This window comes from Octopus bimaculoides, chromosome 9 (assembly GCF_001194135.2).
Source record: "Octopus bimaculoides isolate UCB-OBI-ISO-001 chromosome 9, ASM119413v2, whole genome shotgun sequence".
Taxonomy (NCBI): Eukaryota; Metazoa; Mollusca; class Cephalopoda; order Octopoda; family Octopodidae; genus Octopus; species Octopus bimaculoides.
The window spans coordinates 10555857-10568612 of record NC_068989.1 but is presented as its reverse complement, the minus strand read 5'-3'; the positions used below and the strand labels follow the sequence as shown (position 1 = coordinate 10568612).

At 37.9% G+C, this 12756-nt stretch overlaps 1 protein-coding gene across 1 annotated transcript in view; it reads right to left on the bottom strand.

Annotated features, from left to right (window-relative positions):
- Positions 1–304: 304 nt before the first annotated feature.
- The window catches only part of LOC106874742 (tripeptidyl-peptidase 2), a 69221-nt gene continuing 56769 nt past the window's right edge, over positions 305–12756 (bottom strand). Inside the window, exons 25-29 of the mRNA XM_014922584.2 lie at positions 11411–11510; positions 8735–8865; positions 7800–8046; positions 2383–2502; positions 305–499 (exon numbers count right to left, since the gene is read on the bottom strand). Coding sequence (XP_014778070.1) covers positions 410–499; positions 2383–2502; positions 7800–8046; positions 8735–8865; positions 11411–11510 — 688 coding nt within the window. The 3' untranslated portion in view covers positions 305–409. The remainder of the gene's footprint in view (positions 500–2382; positions 2503–7799; positions 8047–8734; positions 8866–11410; positions 11511–12756) is intronic.

Below are 12756 nucleotides of genomic sequence, written 5' to 3'. Positions count from 1 at the left end.
AAGCTTTGGCAACTCAAATTTGACAGAGTTTATGTACAGAAATGTGTCGGCATCAACTTCCATCAAACAACTAACTGTCAATGCTCCTGGTCTCAGTGACAATAATAATAATGATGATAATAATAATAATGGTTTCTTTTTTTTTTAGTTAGGCATAAACGCCCTACATCTTAGAGGAAGGAGAAATCGGTGTATCGTGACATTCATGCCATTCCCAAAGCCATTACAAGGCAATGGAGAATTGACTGTGTATCAATCAAAGATCGAAACCAATTAATATTAATAATAGTAATAATAAAAATAATAATAATAATAATAATCCCTGCTGTTTATTTGACCATCCAGTAATGCAGAATATGGGGAAAGGGGGGAACTTAGAGTTATTAGCAAAATGTCTGGGTAATTAAATTCAAAATGGTCGGTAACTCTTGGGATATTTAACTAGCAATAAATTTTCAAAATATTCAGCACAGTGATTCCAGTTGAGTTGCTTGAATATCTGCAAAGAAACAAAATAAAATAAAGGAGTTAAATTAAAATCAGTTCAGCACTAAAATTTGGTTGGGGATTGGGGATGGGGAGTAGTCATGGTAATCATGGTGGTGGTGTTGGGAATGGTAATGGTGATAGTGATAGTGGTAGTAGTAATGTTGGTGATGGTGGTAGCAGTATTGGTAGTAGCAACGATGGTGATGTTGGTGTTGGTAATGGTGGTAGCAATAGTGGTGGTAGTGGTGGTGGCAGTAGTAATGATGGTGGTGTTGGTGGTGATGGTGATGGTGACGACGACGGTGGTGGTGGTGGTGATGGTGACAACGACGGTGGTGGCGGTGGTGGTGGTTGTGGTGGTGGTAGTAGTAGTAGTAGTAGTAGTAGTAGTAGTAGTAGTAGTAGTAGTAGTAGTAGTAGTAGTAGTAGTAGTAGTAGTAGTAGACGTAATGGGGCAGTGTTGGCAGGATAATGATGGCGGAGGTATTGGTAGCAGTAGTTTCGGCATTGGCAACGTTCTGATTTCACCTGACCCTCCTTGCACCTTAAATATTATCACCCCTGGTGTTTAAAACACCTGAAGATTCATTACACAAGGCTACCCCCTCCTGAAGAATTGACTGGTGTGACTATTCTTCAGGTAACCCTCTCCAAATATCCTACCTATTTCATGTTAAAACTAGCTATGTCGATCCTCTCACACCTACACTTCAATAACAATTAAAAATAAACAATCACATCATTAAAATCTTGACACTATGAAATAATACAGGATTTATTCAAAGGCAACGTGAATAAATAAGCATTAGATTTGATAGAATAATCTGAATGCTAAAGGGTTAGAGAAGCAGTTTCATGTAGTAAGCAATGGTTCATAGTTAGCATATTGGAAAAGCTGTGGATGTTAGGGGTCTGATGTTAGGAGTCTGTCATGAACCTTAGGATTCATAAGGCTGGAGACTAACTTGGTTTCCATGGCATATAAATGACTGGGATTACAACACTCCTCCTGGATGGGAAGCCTGTCCACCACAGTGTTAACTTCCAAGCCACTGCTGAGACTTATTTACAGCTGAGTGGACTGAAGCTCTGCACTATAGAGATGCTGATCGCAGACTTGAGTTTTTGGAGATGTTCCATGCCTTGATGCATGAAGACGAAACTTTACAGGATAAGATTTGGCAGTTAGATGAAGCATGCAATAGTTTTCAAAATAAGAATGGTGCGAAACTTTTTGGACATCCTGTATATATTTTAGTTTACTGACCAATAGAAAGGAGTTGCAACTCCTTTGCATATGATTAACATGTTACATTATCAGCAAAAATTTAATCAGTACGGTAGGGTTATTTTCATTTCACAGTCGTTATATCATGTGAATACTGTCTGTCTTGTCTATAGTTTTTTATTTTATTTTTTTGTAGAGAGAGAGAGAGAGAGAGAGAGAGAGACCTTCAAATTCATTTTCTGGACTAATTACAGCTGGCTATGTAACATAAAAAGTGTGAGAAAAAAAATTCACTTAAACTATTATATGCTAAAATTGTACATCATAAATGATTAAAATTGAAACACAAAAGATGATCAAAGCATTGTTGCTTGTAAAAACTACATCAATTCAATAAACCTAGATTTCTTAAACAGACACAGATGTATAAAAGGTAAAAAAAAGTAAATATAATTATATGAAATAACTAAACTGGAAATTGGAGGACCTAGGCTGAGGACTGTACATCAACCGTCAATAATAATATCAAATTATTACAAAGTTAATTTTACCCCAGGTTTATCTTTTTATGTAGTTTAAGTAAACAATAGTCTGAACTCAAATCAAATCAAAGTTTATAACAAATGCAAAAAAAAAATTAACTAAATAAACAACTCATGACTCACTTCAGTACAACGTTTTTCCTGCTGTTTGCTTGGCTTTTCCTCATTTTGCTTGAGCAGAAAACGAAGTGACCTTCCATACAACTTGTGCATCATTGCATGACGCACACTAAATTCAATCACCTGCACAATGGAATATAACACAGTAATTAGAGATAATGTTTGTGCTGCATAGCTGAAATTTTACAGTTATTACAGAGGAAATTTAGCAATGAAACTAATAGAAGGAATAATAGCATAGTAAAATGAAGGTTATGAAGAAATGTTGTTTTGCTTTGTTACAGTGTTATAAGTTTGGCTGTGTGGTTAAGACTCTTGCATTGCAGCCACAGGAGTTCGAGTTCAGTCCCACAGTGAGGCACCTTGGGAAAGTGTCTTCTATTATAGTCCTGGGTCAACCAATGCCTTGTAAATGAATTTGGTAGATGGAAACTGTGTGGAAGCCCATATATATATATATATATATGTCATCATCATCATCGTTTAACGTCCGCTTTCCATGCTAGCATGGGTTGGACGGTTTGACTGAGGACTGGCAAGCCAGAAGGCTGCACCAGGCTCCAGTCTGATCTGGCAGAGTTTCTACAGCTGGATGCCCTTCTTAATGCTAACCACTCCGAGAGTGTAGTGGGTGCTTTTATGTGCCACCGACACGAGGGCCAGTGAGGCAGTACTGGCAATGGCCATGCTCAAATGGTGTTTTTTTACGTGCCACCTGCACAGGAGCCAGTCCAGCGGCACTGGCAATGACCTGACTCGAATGTTTTTTCGTGCCAGTAAGGCAACGTAGGTAATGATCACACTCAAATGGTGCTTTTCATGTGCCACCAGCATGGGAGCCAGACAGCTGCTCTGGCAATGATCACGCTCGGATGGTGCTGTTAGTGCTCCACTGGCACAGGTGCCAGTCATCAAATTTGGTTTTATTTCGATTTCACTTGCCCCAACAGCTCTTTGCAAGCAGAGTTTAGTGTCCAATTATAGATTTTTATTAAACTGCAATGAGCCTAGTAACAAAGTGGATGCTGGTTTAACATGTATAAAAAGTTTCATGAAGATTTGCCCTTCTAAATGCCAATCTTTTTACAGTGTGGACTGGATGCTTTTTACATGGCACCTGCACTGACAGGGTCACCAAGTAACTTGTAAGACAAAGAACTTTTGAGAGGGGAGGGGGGAATTGGAGGAAGTGATCTTGTGTCAGATGATGAGAGGTTAGAGTGTGACAGAGAGACAGAAACAGGTGTCTTGCTATAGAGGAGGTACATAGTTACTTGGCCAGAGAGAGAGAGAGAGCAACAGAAAATTTATATATACATGTGTGTGAATGTGTGTTTTTGTATCTGTGTTTGACAATCCCACACCGCCAACAACAACAACAACAACAAACCAGTGTTGGTTTGTTTACATCCTTCTTGGTGGTTTGGCAAAAGAGACCAGCAAAATAAGTACTAGACTTTAAAAGAAACACAAGTACTGGAGTTGAATTATTCTGAGAAGACACTTCAAGGGGGGGGGGGGGGGTGTACCCTTGTCTTGACATCATGTGGAGACTGTAAACGAGAGTAACCAGCATACAAGTGAGGTTGTTTGATTCCAATCTTCCATGCAAAACATGTCTGGCCATGGGAAGTATTATTTGGCTTTGAAATAGGTGAGAGCTGGCAACAAGAGCATCCGGCCATAGAAAATCTGCCTCAACAAAATTCTGTCTGATTCATTCAAGAATGGTAAAGTGGATGCTAGACCGTGATCATGATCATGATGATGATATACCCTCTCAACAACTTGTGATATTGTGCTGCTTTCAGAAATCAGTATTTGAACTGAAAAGTCACAGAAGGCCATGTCATCAGGAGAACTTCTTGACCATGAGATCAGCAATTTGTACCCACAACCTAACTTAGGACATTTATCTTTAGCAATTAAAAAAACAAAACAAAAAAAAACCCACTTAAATCCCAGATCACTTGACTATAAACCATCATCCATTCATTCATTCAGCGTCTGCTTTCCTTGCTGGTGTGGGTTAGATGACCCGACAGGAGCTGGTAAGTCAGAGAGCTGCACCAGGCCCCAACTGTCTGTTCGGAATGGTTTCTATGGCTGGGTGCCCTTCCTAATGCCAACCACTTTACAGAGTGTACTGGGTGCTTATTTACATGGCACCAGCCTCCGTGCTTTATATGTGGCACCAGCACAGGTGTTTTTTTATATGGCACTGGCACATAAAATATGCAACACAAAGGGTGTCAAATTGTATAACAAATATTTTTTTTAATGTGCACAACTGAACACAAGTCACCTGACAAGGATATAAATCTTAAAGAAAGTAGGTCATTATTCATGAGAAAAAAATGCAGCTGCACTGCTTAAAAGTATAGAAATGTTACACTTCAGTAAGAAAAAAACTGAGTATGAATGCTTAGGTACTAAACTACCTGAGTATAGGTTTGAGATTTCAGATTATCGATCAGCAATAGAATTACATTACGAGCAAGAAGATTTATCACCTGTCTTAATTACTCCTTCCAACAATGGACTCTGCTACATTCATCATTGTTTTAACATCTACTTTCCCATGCTTGCATGGGTGAGATGAAATTTGTTGAGGCAGATTTTCTATGGCCAGATTCCCTTCCTGTTACCAACTCTCACCTGTTCCCAAACAAGGTAATGCAATCAAATAGTGGAAATGAAAGAAATTGCTTGTTTGATGGTGACACTTGTTTACAGCCATCAAGTGTGATGTCAAGGCAAGGACACACACACACACACACACACACACACACACACACACACACATGATGGCCTTCTTTCAGTTTCCATCTACCAAATCCACTCAAGGCTTTGGTCAGTCTGGACCTACAGTAGAAGGCACTTGCCTGAGGTGTCACACAGTGGGACAGAACCCAGAACCATGTGGTTGGGAAGCAAACTTCGTACCACATAGGCACACCCTCACCTATACACACCATTGACTTCTAAAATGTCCCAGTGGGGGTCTTCGAAGGAATTTCTACTGTGCTAACTATATATAAATGGTGAGAGTTTCATAACCAACTAGGTTATGGCGATGTCATATGAAGATTATGTATATGTAATGTAACTAGAGCTGGTTAGCCTAACAGATCCATTACAGCGTTTGAACATGACTGCAAATTAACAAATATTCGGCAAAATATATCAACTGTATTGGTTAGAGTCTTCAGTTCGCCAATAAATGTGTGTGCATGCATGCGCTTGACTGTATGTTCAATTTTCAATCATTTTATTACACACTCTAACTTTCAGTTCAGTCACCCAGTGGGAAAGCAAAAGAGAGAAAGAAAGAAAAAAACAGCACAATTAGTTTCTTTATTATTCTAAAGGCAACCATTACAGATTTGTATTAAATTCATTGAAATACTGTCTTTCTTTAGGTCAACATAAACTTTTCCTTTTTTACAATCAATCATGTAGAGCTAGTTGATGACCTATTTCTGAGTGAGTGTGTATGTGAATTTAGTCCAGTAGAACAACTTTGTGTGAACACCTAGATAGGTATTGGTGCCTGTAAATCGGCTGGTTGACAATCTATCAGATTTTATTGTAATGGTAAGTGCAAGCTATATTCTAGTATATTCTATTTTACTTCACATTCCATAAGCTCAAGAAGATCTCACAATCATACATACAATTAAACAGTTAAGAAATGCCACTAGATCTTTAAATTTGCAGGGTGAAGGCTGAGAAAATTTGTTACATTGTTGCAACATTATTAACCATTGCAATGGCGTTTCATTCCAATAATAAATATCTGTAGTTGTATTTCTTGAAAAATTTTAAGTTGCACACCTAAACGAAAACCCTACACATGTGTGGGCACAGGCATGGCTGTGTGGTTAAGAAGCTTGCTTCCCAATCATGTGGTCTTGGGTTCAGTCCCATAGCACAGTGCCTTTTGTAAGTGTCTTCTACTATAGCCCGAGGTCAACCAAAAGATTGTGAATGGATTGATAAATGGAAACTGTGGTATACATGTGTATGTGTGTGTGTGTGTACCCTTGTCTAGACATCACGTGATGGTTGTAAATGAGCCTCATCATCATACAGATCGGGTTGTTTGTTTCCAGTTTTCTATGAAAAACATGTCTATATGAGGGTTAGCAACAGGAAGGGTGCCTGCCTCAACAAATTCCATCTGATTTATGCAAGCATGGAAAAGTAGGCATTAAATCATTGGTTCTCAACTGCCTGCAGTCCATAAGGCCCCTGAGGGGTCCATATAAGATTTTTTTAGGGTCCATGCAATAAAATAGTAAACTGAGAATCCACAATAGTATTTTAAGGACCCCTGCTTCAGATGTATGTGCTGGTATGTATTGCAAGAAACAGCTGGGTTTCTTTCCCTAGAAATTTTGGAAGGAGTTTCTATAAAACAAGTTTTTAAACATTGCTATGGGGGTCCACCAGAATAAAATGGTAATCAAGGAGGTCGATAGATATAAAAAAAATAATGGTTGAGAACCCTTGAATTAAATGATGCTGATGATTATGGCAGTGAGGCAGTAAGCTGGCAGAATCGTTAGCATGCTTAGCGGTATTTCATCTGTTGATATGTTCTGAGTTCAAATTCTGCCAAGGTCGACTTTGCCTTTCATCCTTTCAGGGGCAATGAAATAAGTACCAGTTACACACTGGGGTCGATGTGACTAACTAGTCCCCTCTCCCAAATTTCAGGCCTTGTGCCAAGAGTAGAAAAGATTCTTAAAGATGGCAAGCTGGCAGAATCGCTAAAATGCCAGGCGAGATGCTTAGCGGTATTTCATCTGTTGATATGTTCTGAGTTCAAATTCCCCTAAGGTCAACTTTGCTTTTCATCCTTTCAGGGTCGATAAATGAAGTACCAGTTGCATACTGGGGTTGATCTAATCGACTGCCCACTCCCCTCTCCCCAAATTTCAGGCCTTGTGCCTATAGTAGAAAGGATTATGATGGTGGTTTGTTCATTTAATGGTTTCTTAGATTGTCTGAAGCTGACATGGTCAAACAGAATGAGGACAACACCTGTGAGGCTAAAAAGGACCAGACTTCTTATTAGATGTTAATGAGCTCAACTACTGCAGTAACTATTGTGACCTTAGTCAAAGTACATCACAAATGGCAACTCGTTAAAGAGAATACCTTAATCACATAGCCATGCCTGCATTTATGTCTGCTATAAGATGGTTTAACCCTTACTGCACGAGAACCAAATGTATGCTGGCCATACCTGTTTTATGTTGAAACTGACCAGATCCAGCCTCTCACGCCTACCTTACAATGTCATGATTAATTCAAAACAACGTAAATAAATAACATTACATTTGACAGAGAAATCTGAAAGCTAAAGGGTTTAAATTAAAATTTTAAAAAAAGGTTCCAAAGGCTGGCCTTACTTTTGAATCAAAAGGATCAACCCATTTTATAAGTTCTTCAAATATTGAATCAATTTCTTGAATTGGTACTTTTGGTATGACATGTTCACAATCATTATCTTCATCGTCTTCGACGCCAGTCACTTGCTCATCATCACCACTGGTCACAGCGTTCAGAGGTTTCATAGCTTCTAAGTGGGTATCTGCCTGGGCACAGCCAAGTTTTACAAAGGTATCGATTAATATATTTTTCTGTTTATCCATTTCTCTGAAAGAAAGTATAGTAAATGGTTTTACTGCTTTATTTCCACAAAATTTCTATCATTATCATCATCATCATCATCATCATCACTACCATCACCACCACCAAACATCATGATAAACCAAAATATACTCAGTTATTCCTGGTCTAATTATACTCTCGGAGAACTTCAAACATGAAACATCAACCAAATTGACCAGAAAAATTAAAGAGACAACAAAATTACTAAATACAAACATCTTTCAAGATTTTGTACGGCCGAATGCTCTTACTTATTTCCAAGTAAGGTAATACTTCCCCATGAGCAGACATGTTTCTACCAAAGATGGGAGACAGACACTGCATGTATGACAGTGACACTTGTTTACAACTATCACACAGTGTCAAGGCAAGGAGAAAATAATCAACACACACATATGATGGGCTTCTTTCAGTTTCTCTCTATCAAATCCACTCACAAAGTTTTGGTCAGCCTGGAGCTACAAGTAGAAAACACTTGCCCAAGGTGCCAGACAGTGGAACTGAACCTAAGGCCCTGAGGTTGGGAACTAATCTTCTTACCATACAGCCATGCATGCACCTAAATACACATAAAATAAGACATACCTGTTAGTAAACACTGAAAATATTTTTTAAAAAAAAGGGGGGAAATCGATTATAAAATTCAGTGAGGAAAAAGAAATATAATAGTTACATTTTAATACTACTAGAATTAGGTCGGGGGTCAGATTTCATGCCATAGTAAGCAAGCAGAGCGTCTTTGTCAATATTGCTGAGGATGTGTTCAGCAACCTTTGTGATTTCTGGTAATTTTTTCATTCGATCCTGAAATGACCAAAAAAAAAAAAAAAAGCCAATAGCAACAAAGCAGGAAAATTCACATCACTGAGTCATATAAATTAGTCTAACACATACAATTGAAATGGTAAAACAATTCTGTTCAAAATCTCATTCAACAGCCTATCTAAAAGCAAAAATAATTCAACCAGGCAATTTTTCTGTTGACACCTGATAAATGGAAAAGTAGGGCTAGGGATTTTCCAATTGCACAACACTTAAGATTAGTTCTTTTATATGAAAAAAGAATGTCTATTCATAACGTCTTATCTTTGTGACTGTAATTATTTATTTAATCATTCACAACCATCCCACCATGCTAACCAGATAAAATAAATAATTATTCATGTCATATTTGTGGGAGCAGCTGCTAGGCATGATATTTATGACATGTTAGTCTTTGGAGTTGACAGTTCATATCTGGTGCCAACTTTATCCTATTTCCTTGGAAAACACAGTTAACTCATAATGATTCAGCCAGACTAGCTATGAGTATTCATCATCATCATCATTTAATGTCCACTGTCCATGCTGGCATGGGTTGGACGGTTTGATGAGAACTGATTTGGCATGGTTTCTATGGCTGGATGCCCTTCCTAAAACCAACCACTCCGACAGTGTAATGGGTGCTTTTACGTGCCACCAACATGGGTGTCATTTGCATGACACCAGTGTCTGCCACGACTACGATTTCACTTTGCTTGATGGGCCTTCTTCTCAAGCTCAGCATAATGCCAAAAGTCTCATTCGTTTGTCATTGCATCCATGAGGCCCAACACTAAAAAGATACTTTCTACATGCCACTGGCACAGGTGCCAGTTAAGTAACACCAGCATTGGCCACAATTACAATTTCACTTGTCTTTGCGGGTCTTCTTAAGCACAGCATATCGCCAAAGGTCTTGGTCACTTGTCATTGCTACCATGAGAATTTTTTTTTTTTTATCCTTTTTAACCACTTAGTCAAGAAATAGGGAAGACCCAAAGTCCTTCCAAGCCTTGTGGGAGGGAGGAAGAAAGGATCCTCAAACTAGAAACCTGACCCAAAACTAGCATCCGGCAACAAAGTGGACTCTGCTAAAGACATGCAAGGACCAAGTGGATCAAATCTACCACCAAAGTAAGCCACGGCAGGATTTGAACCCAGAATGCAAAGAGCTAAGGCAACTATAGCAAGGCATCTCACACAATGTTCTAATGATTCCACCAACCCACTTCTATAAACTGGTACTTTATTTATTGATAAATAAGTACTCATCTACAGTGGTAGACTGGTGGTATCATTAGAACATAGTACAAGATGCTTCATTCTTTGCGTTCTGAGTTCAAACCCTGCAAGGGCCAAATGGTGGTGTAAAACTGATCAAGTCTACCACCAAAGTAAGCCACAGCAGGATTTGAAGCAAAGAGCTGACGCAAATATAGCAAACAAATAAAAAAAAGAGACTACCCCAGAGCTGATGGTTTAGAGTTCAAATCAAGTTAATAGCTTATTACCCACTATTCCTCATAGTTTAATAGGATTAGTTACTGACAATATCACAGACAAATGGTGATCAAAAATTAAGTCTAATATTTGATATTGTTACAAGAGATCTTTCCCTGAATCATAGAGACTCATGAGGCAGGTTTCTTGGTTTCTGAGGCATATATATATATTCCCAACCTGGGACAGGACACCAGTCCATGGCAAGATTACACTTACTTGACAGCTGAGTGGACTGGAGCAATGTGAAATGAAGTGTCTTGCTCAAGGACACAACACATTGCCCGGTCCAGGAACTGAAACCACAATCTTGCTATCATGAGTCCGACACCCTAACTACTAGGCCATGTGCTTCCACTAATATTGCTGTACTGTCATTATTTAGCTCCAGGTCAGCCCTGATTGAGAAGACCTATGGTTAAAATATACCAGCTCTAGCTATATAGTCTTTCTTTTCTTTTTTTACAGCACCTAAGATTTCATTTCTAAAATATCCTTTTTTCCTTTGTAATATATGTGATCTGAGAGAATTTGACTGTTATTTCTAGCATGTCAAGCTACCACAGAGAGACTTCCACATTGGCTCAATTGCTGTATTGTACACAAGCTAAGTCAGTGTTGATAACAACTGTCAACTATAACAACGCCAATAAAAGCAACAATGTGAATAACATTGGCAAACTATATCTTCGAGATTTGACCCTTTTCTTAGCATATTTGTGTAGAAATATGTTGCCTTTGTTTCAATTTATTTAGAAAATAAAGAAGAATTTAGTAAAATAATTTTGTAGTTATTAAATTGGTGTTTGTCTTGGTTTCTGCAGCTGGATGCCCTTCCTAATGACAACCACTTTACAAAGTATACTGGATGCATTTTACATGGCACCAGCACCTATGCTTGTTGTTTATTATTAATTTTTTATCTAAATTTAATGTTATTTCCTTCTTTCAGGTCCCGGTTCTAGACGTGATGCTGGCACTATAATACAATGAGAAAATGACAAAGATGGGATTCAGTAATAAATTAAGTTTACTACGGTTTACTTACTTTATCGGCATCTAGAGCCTGCAACCGAGCAACATGAAGCAGTAAATAATCTTGATATTCAGTTGACAATTCTTTGTACAAATTATCACAATCATCAAGTCTACAAAAGAAGCACAAAAGAAAAGAAATACGATAATACATCATCATCATTTAACATCCGTTATCCATGCTGGCATGGGTTGGACAGTTTAACCAGGGCTGGTAAGCTAAGGGGCGGCACCAGACATACTGACAGAGCATATAATATTTTTTTTTAATTTCAAATTTAATCTTGTAGATTTATATGTGAAGTGTGTCATTGTGTATGCATGCACACCTGCCAGTTTCTCTTCACACAGCAAATTCCATTATAATCAGAATGTAAACCATCTGAAAGGTATTTGTGAAAAATGTCATTAAAAAATATCCATTTTTCTGTAAGTTATGAGGAATCGAAGTCTGAGAGGTACATACTTGTGCAGGTATGTCCATCATGTCTTCATATTCCAGCAGAAAAATAAAAATTGCTATTACTCAATGAGATCTAACTAATTAACTGAAGGCTTTGAAAGAGTTAATAGCTGTTATCACTTGTGAAAACAACACAAGCAAGTTCCAAAGACTGGACCTTTTGAGATGTAAATATTAGAATACTTATATCATGGAGTCACAAATAAAAATGCCATTGCAACAATTGTGTTGTGTTTTGAGTAAAAGCAGATTTGTCTGGTTGCTCTAGTTTCCTAACTAACAAAACAGGTTCCACTTCTGCTTCATAATACAAAGCAGTCATATAAATGTCAAAACATGAGTGAGAGTAATTTCTTTCATTATGGAAAGTAAAGACATTTTACCCTTTAGCATTCAGATCACTCTGTCAAATAGATAATGCTTATCTATTCACATTATTTCGAATTAATCATGCATTATCCCACAGCTTAACAATCTTGATGGTGTGGTTGTTTATTTTTAGAATGACATTGTAGGGTAGATATGAGAGACCTGATCAGACCAGTTTGAACGTAAAAGAGATAGAATATTCGGAGATATGGCCTGTTTGAATGCTAAAGAGTAAATGTATTGAAATGTAATATCATTTTAAATACACCGAAAGACATTTTATTTTATACTTTATACCAGTCATGAGTTGTTTTTTTTTATTATTATGAGAGGATTGGAGTTTTTATCTATAATCCTCTACAAAGAAAGACTGGGAGCAGGGACTGTAATTGAAAATTGAAATAAAGTCAGAAAGGACTCTAAAAGAAATGAAGAGAGGAAAGAAAACAGGAAACCAGGAGAGAGAGAGAGAGAGAGAGAGAGAGAGAGAGAGAGAGAGAGAGAGAGAGAGAGAGAGAGAGAGAGAG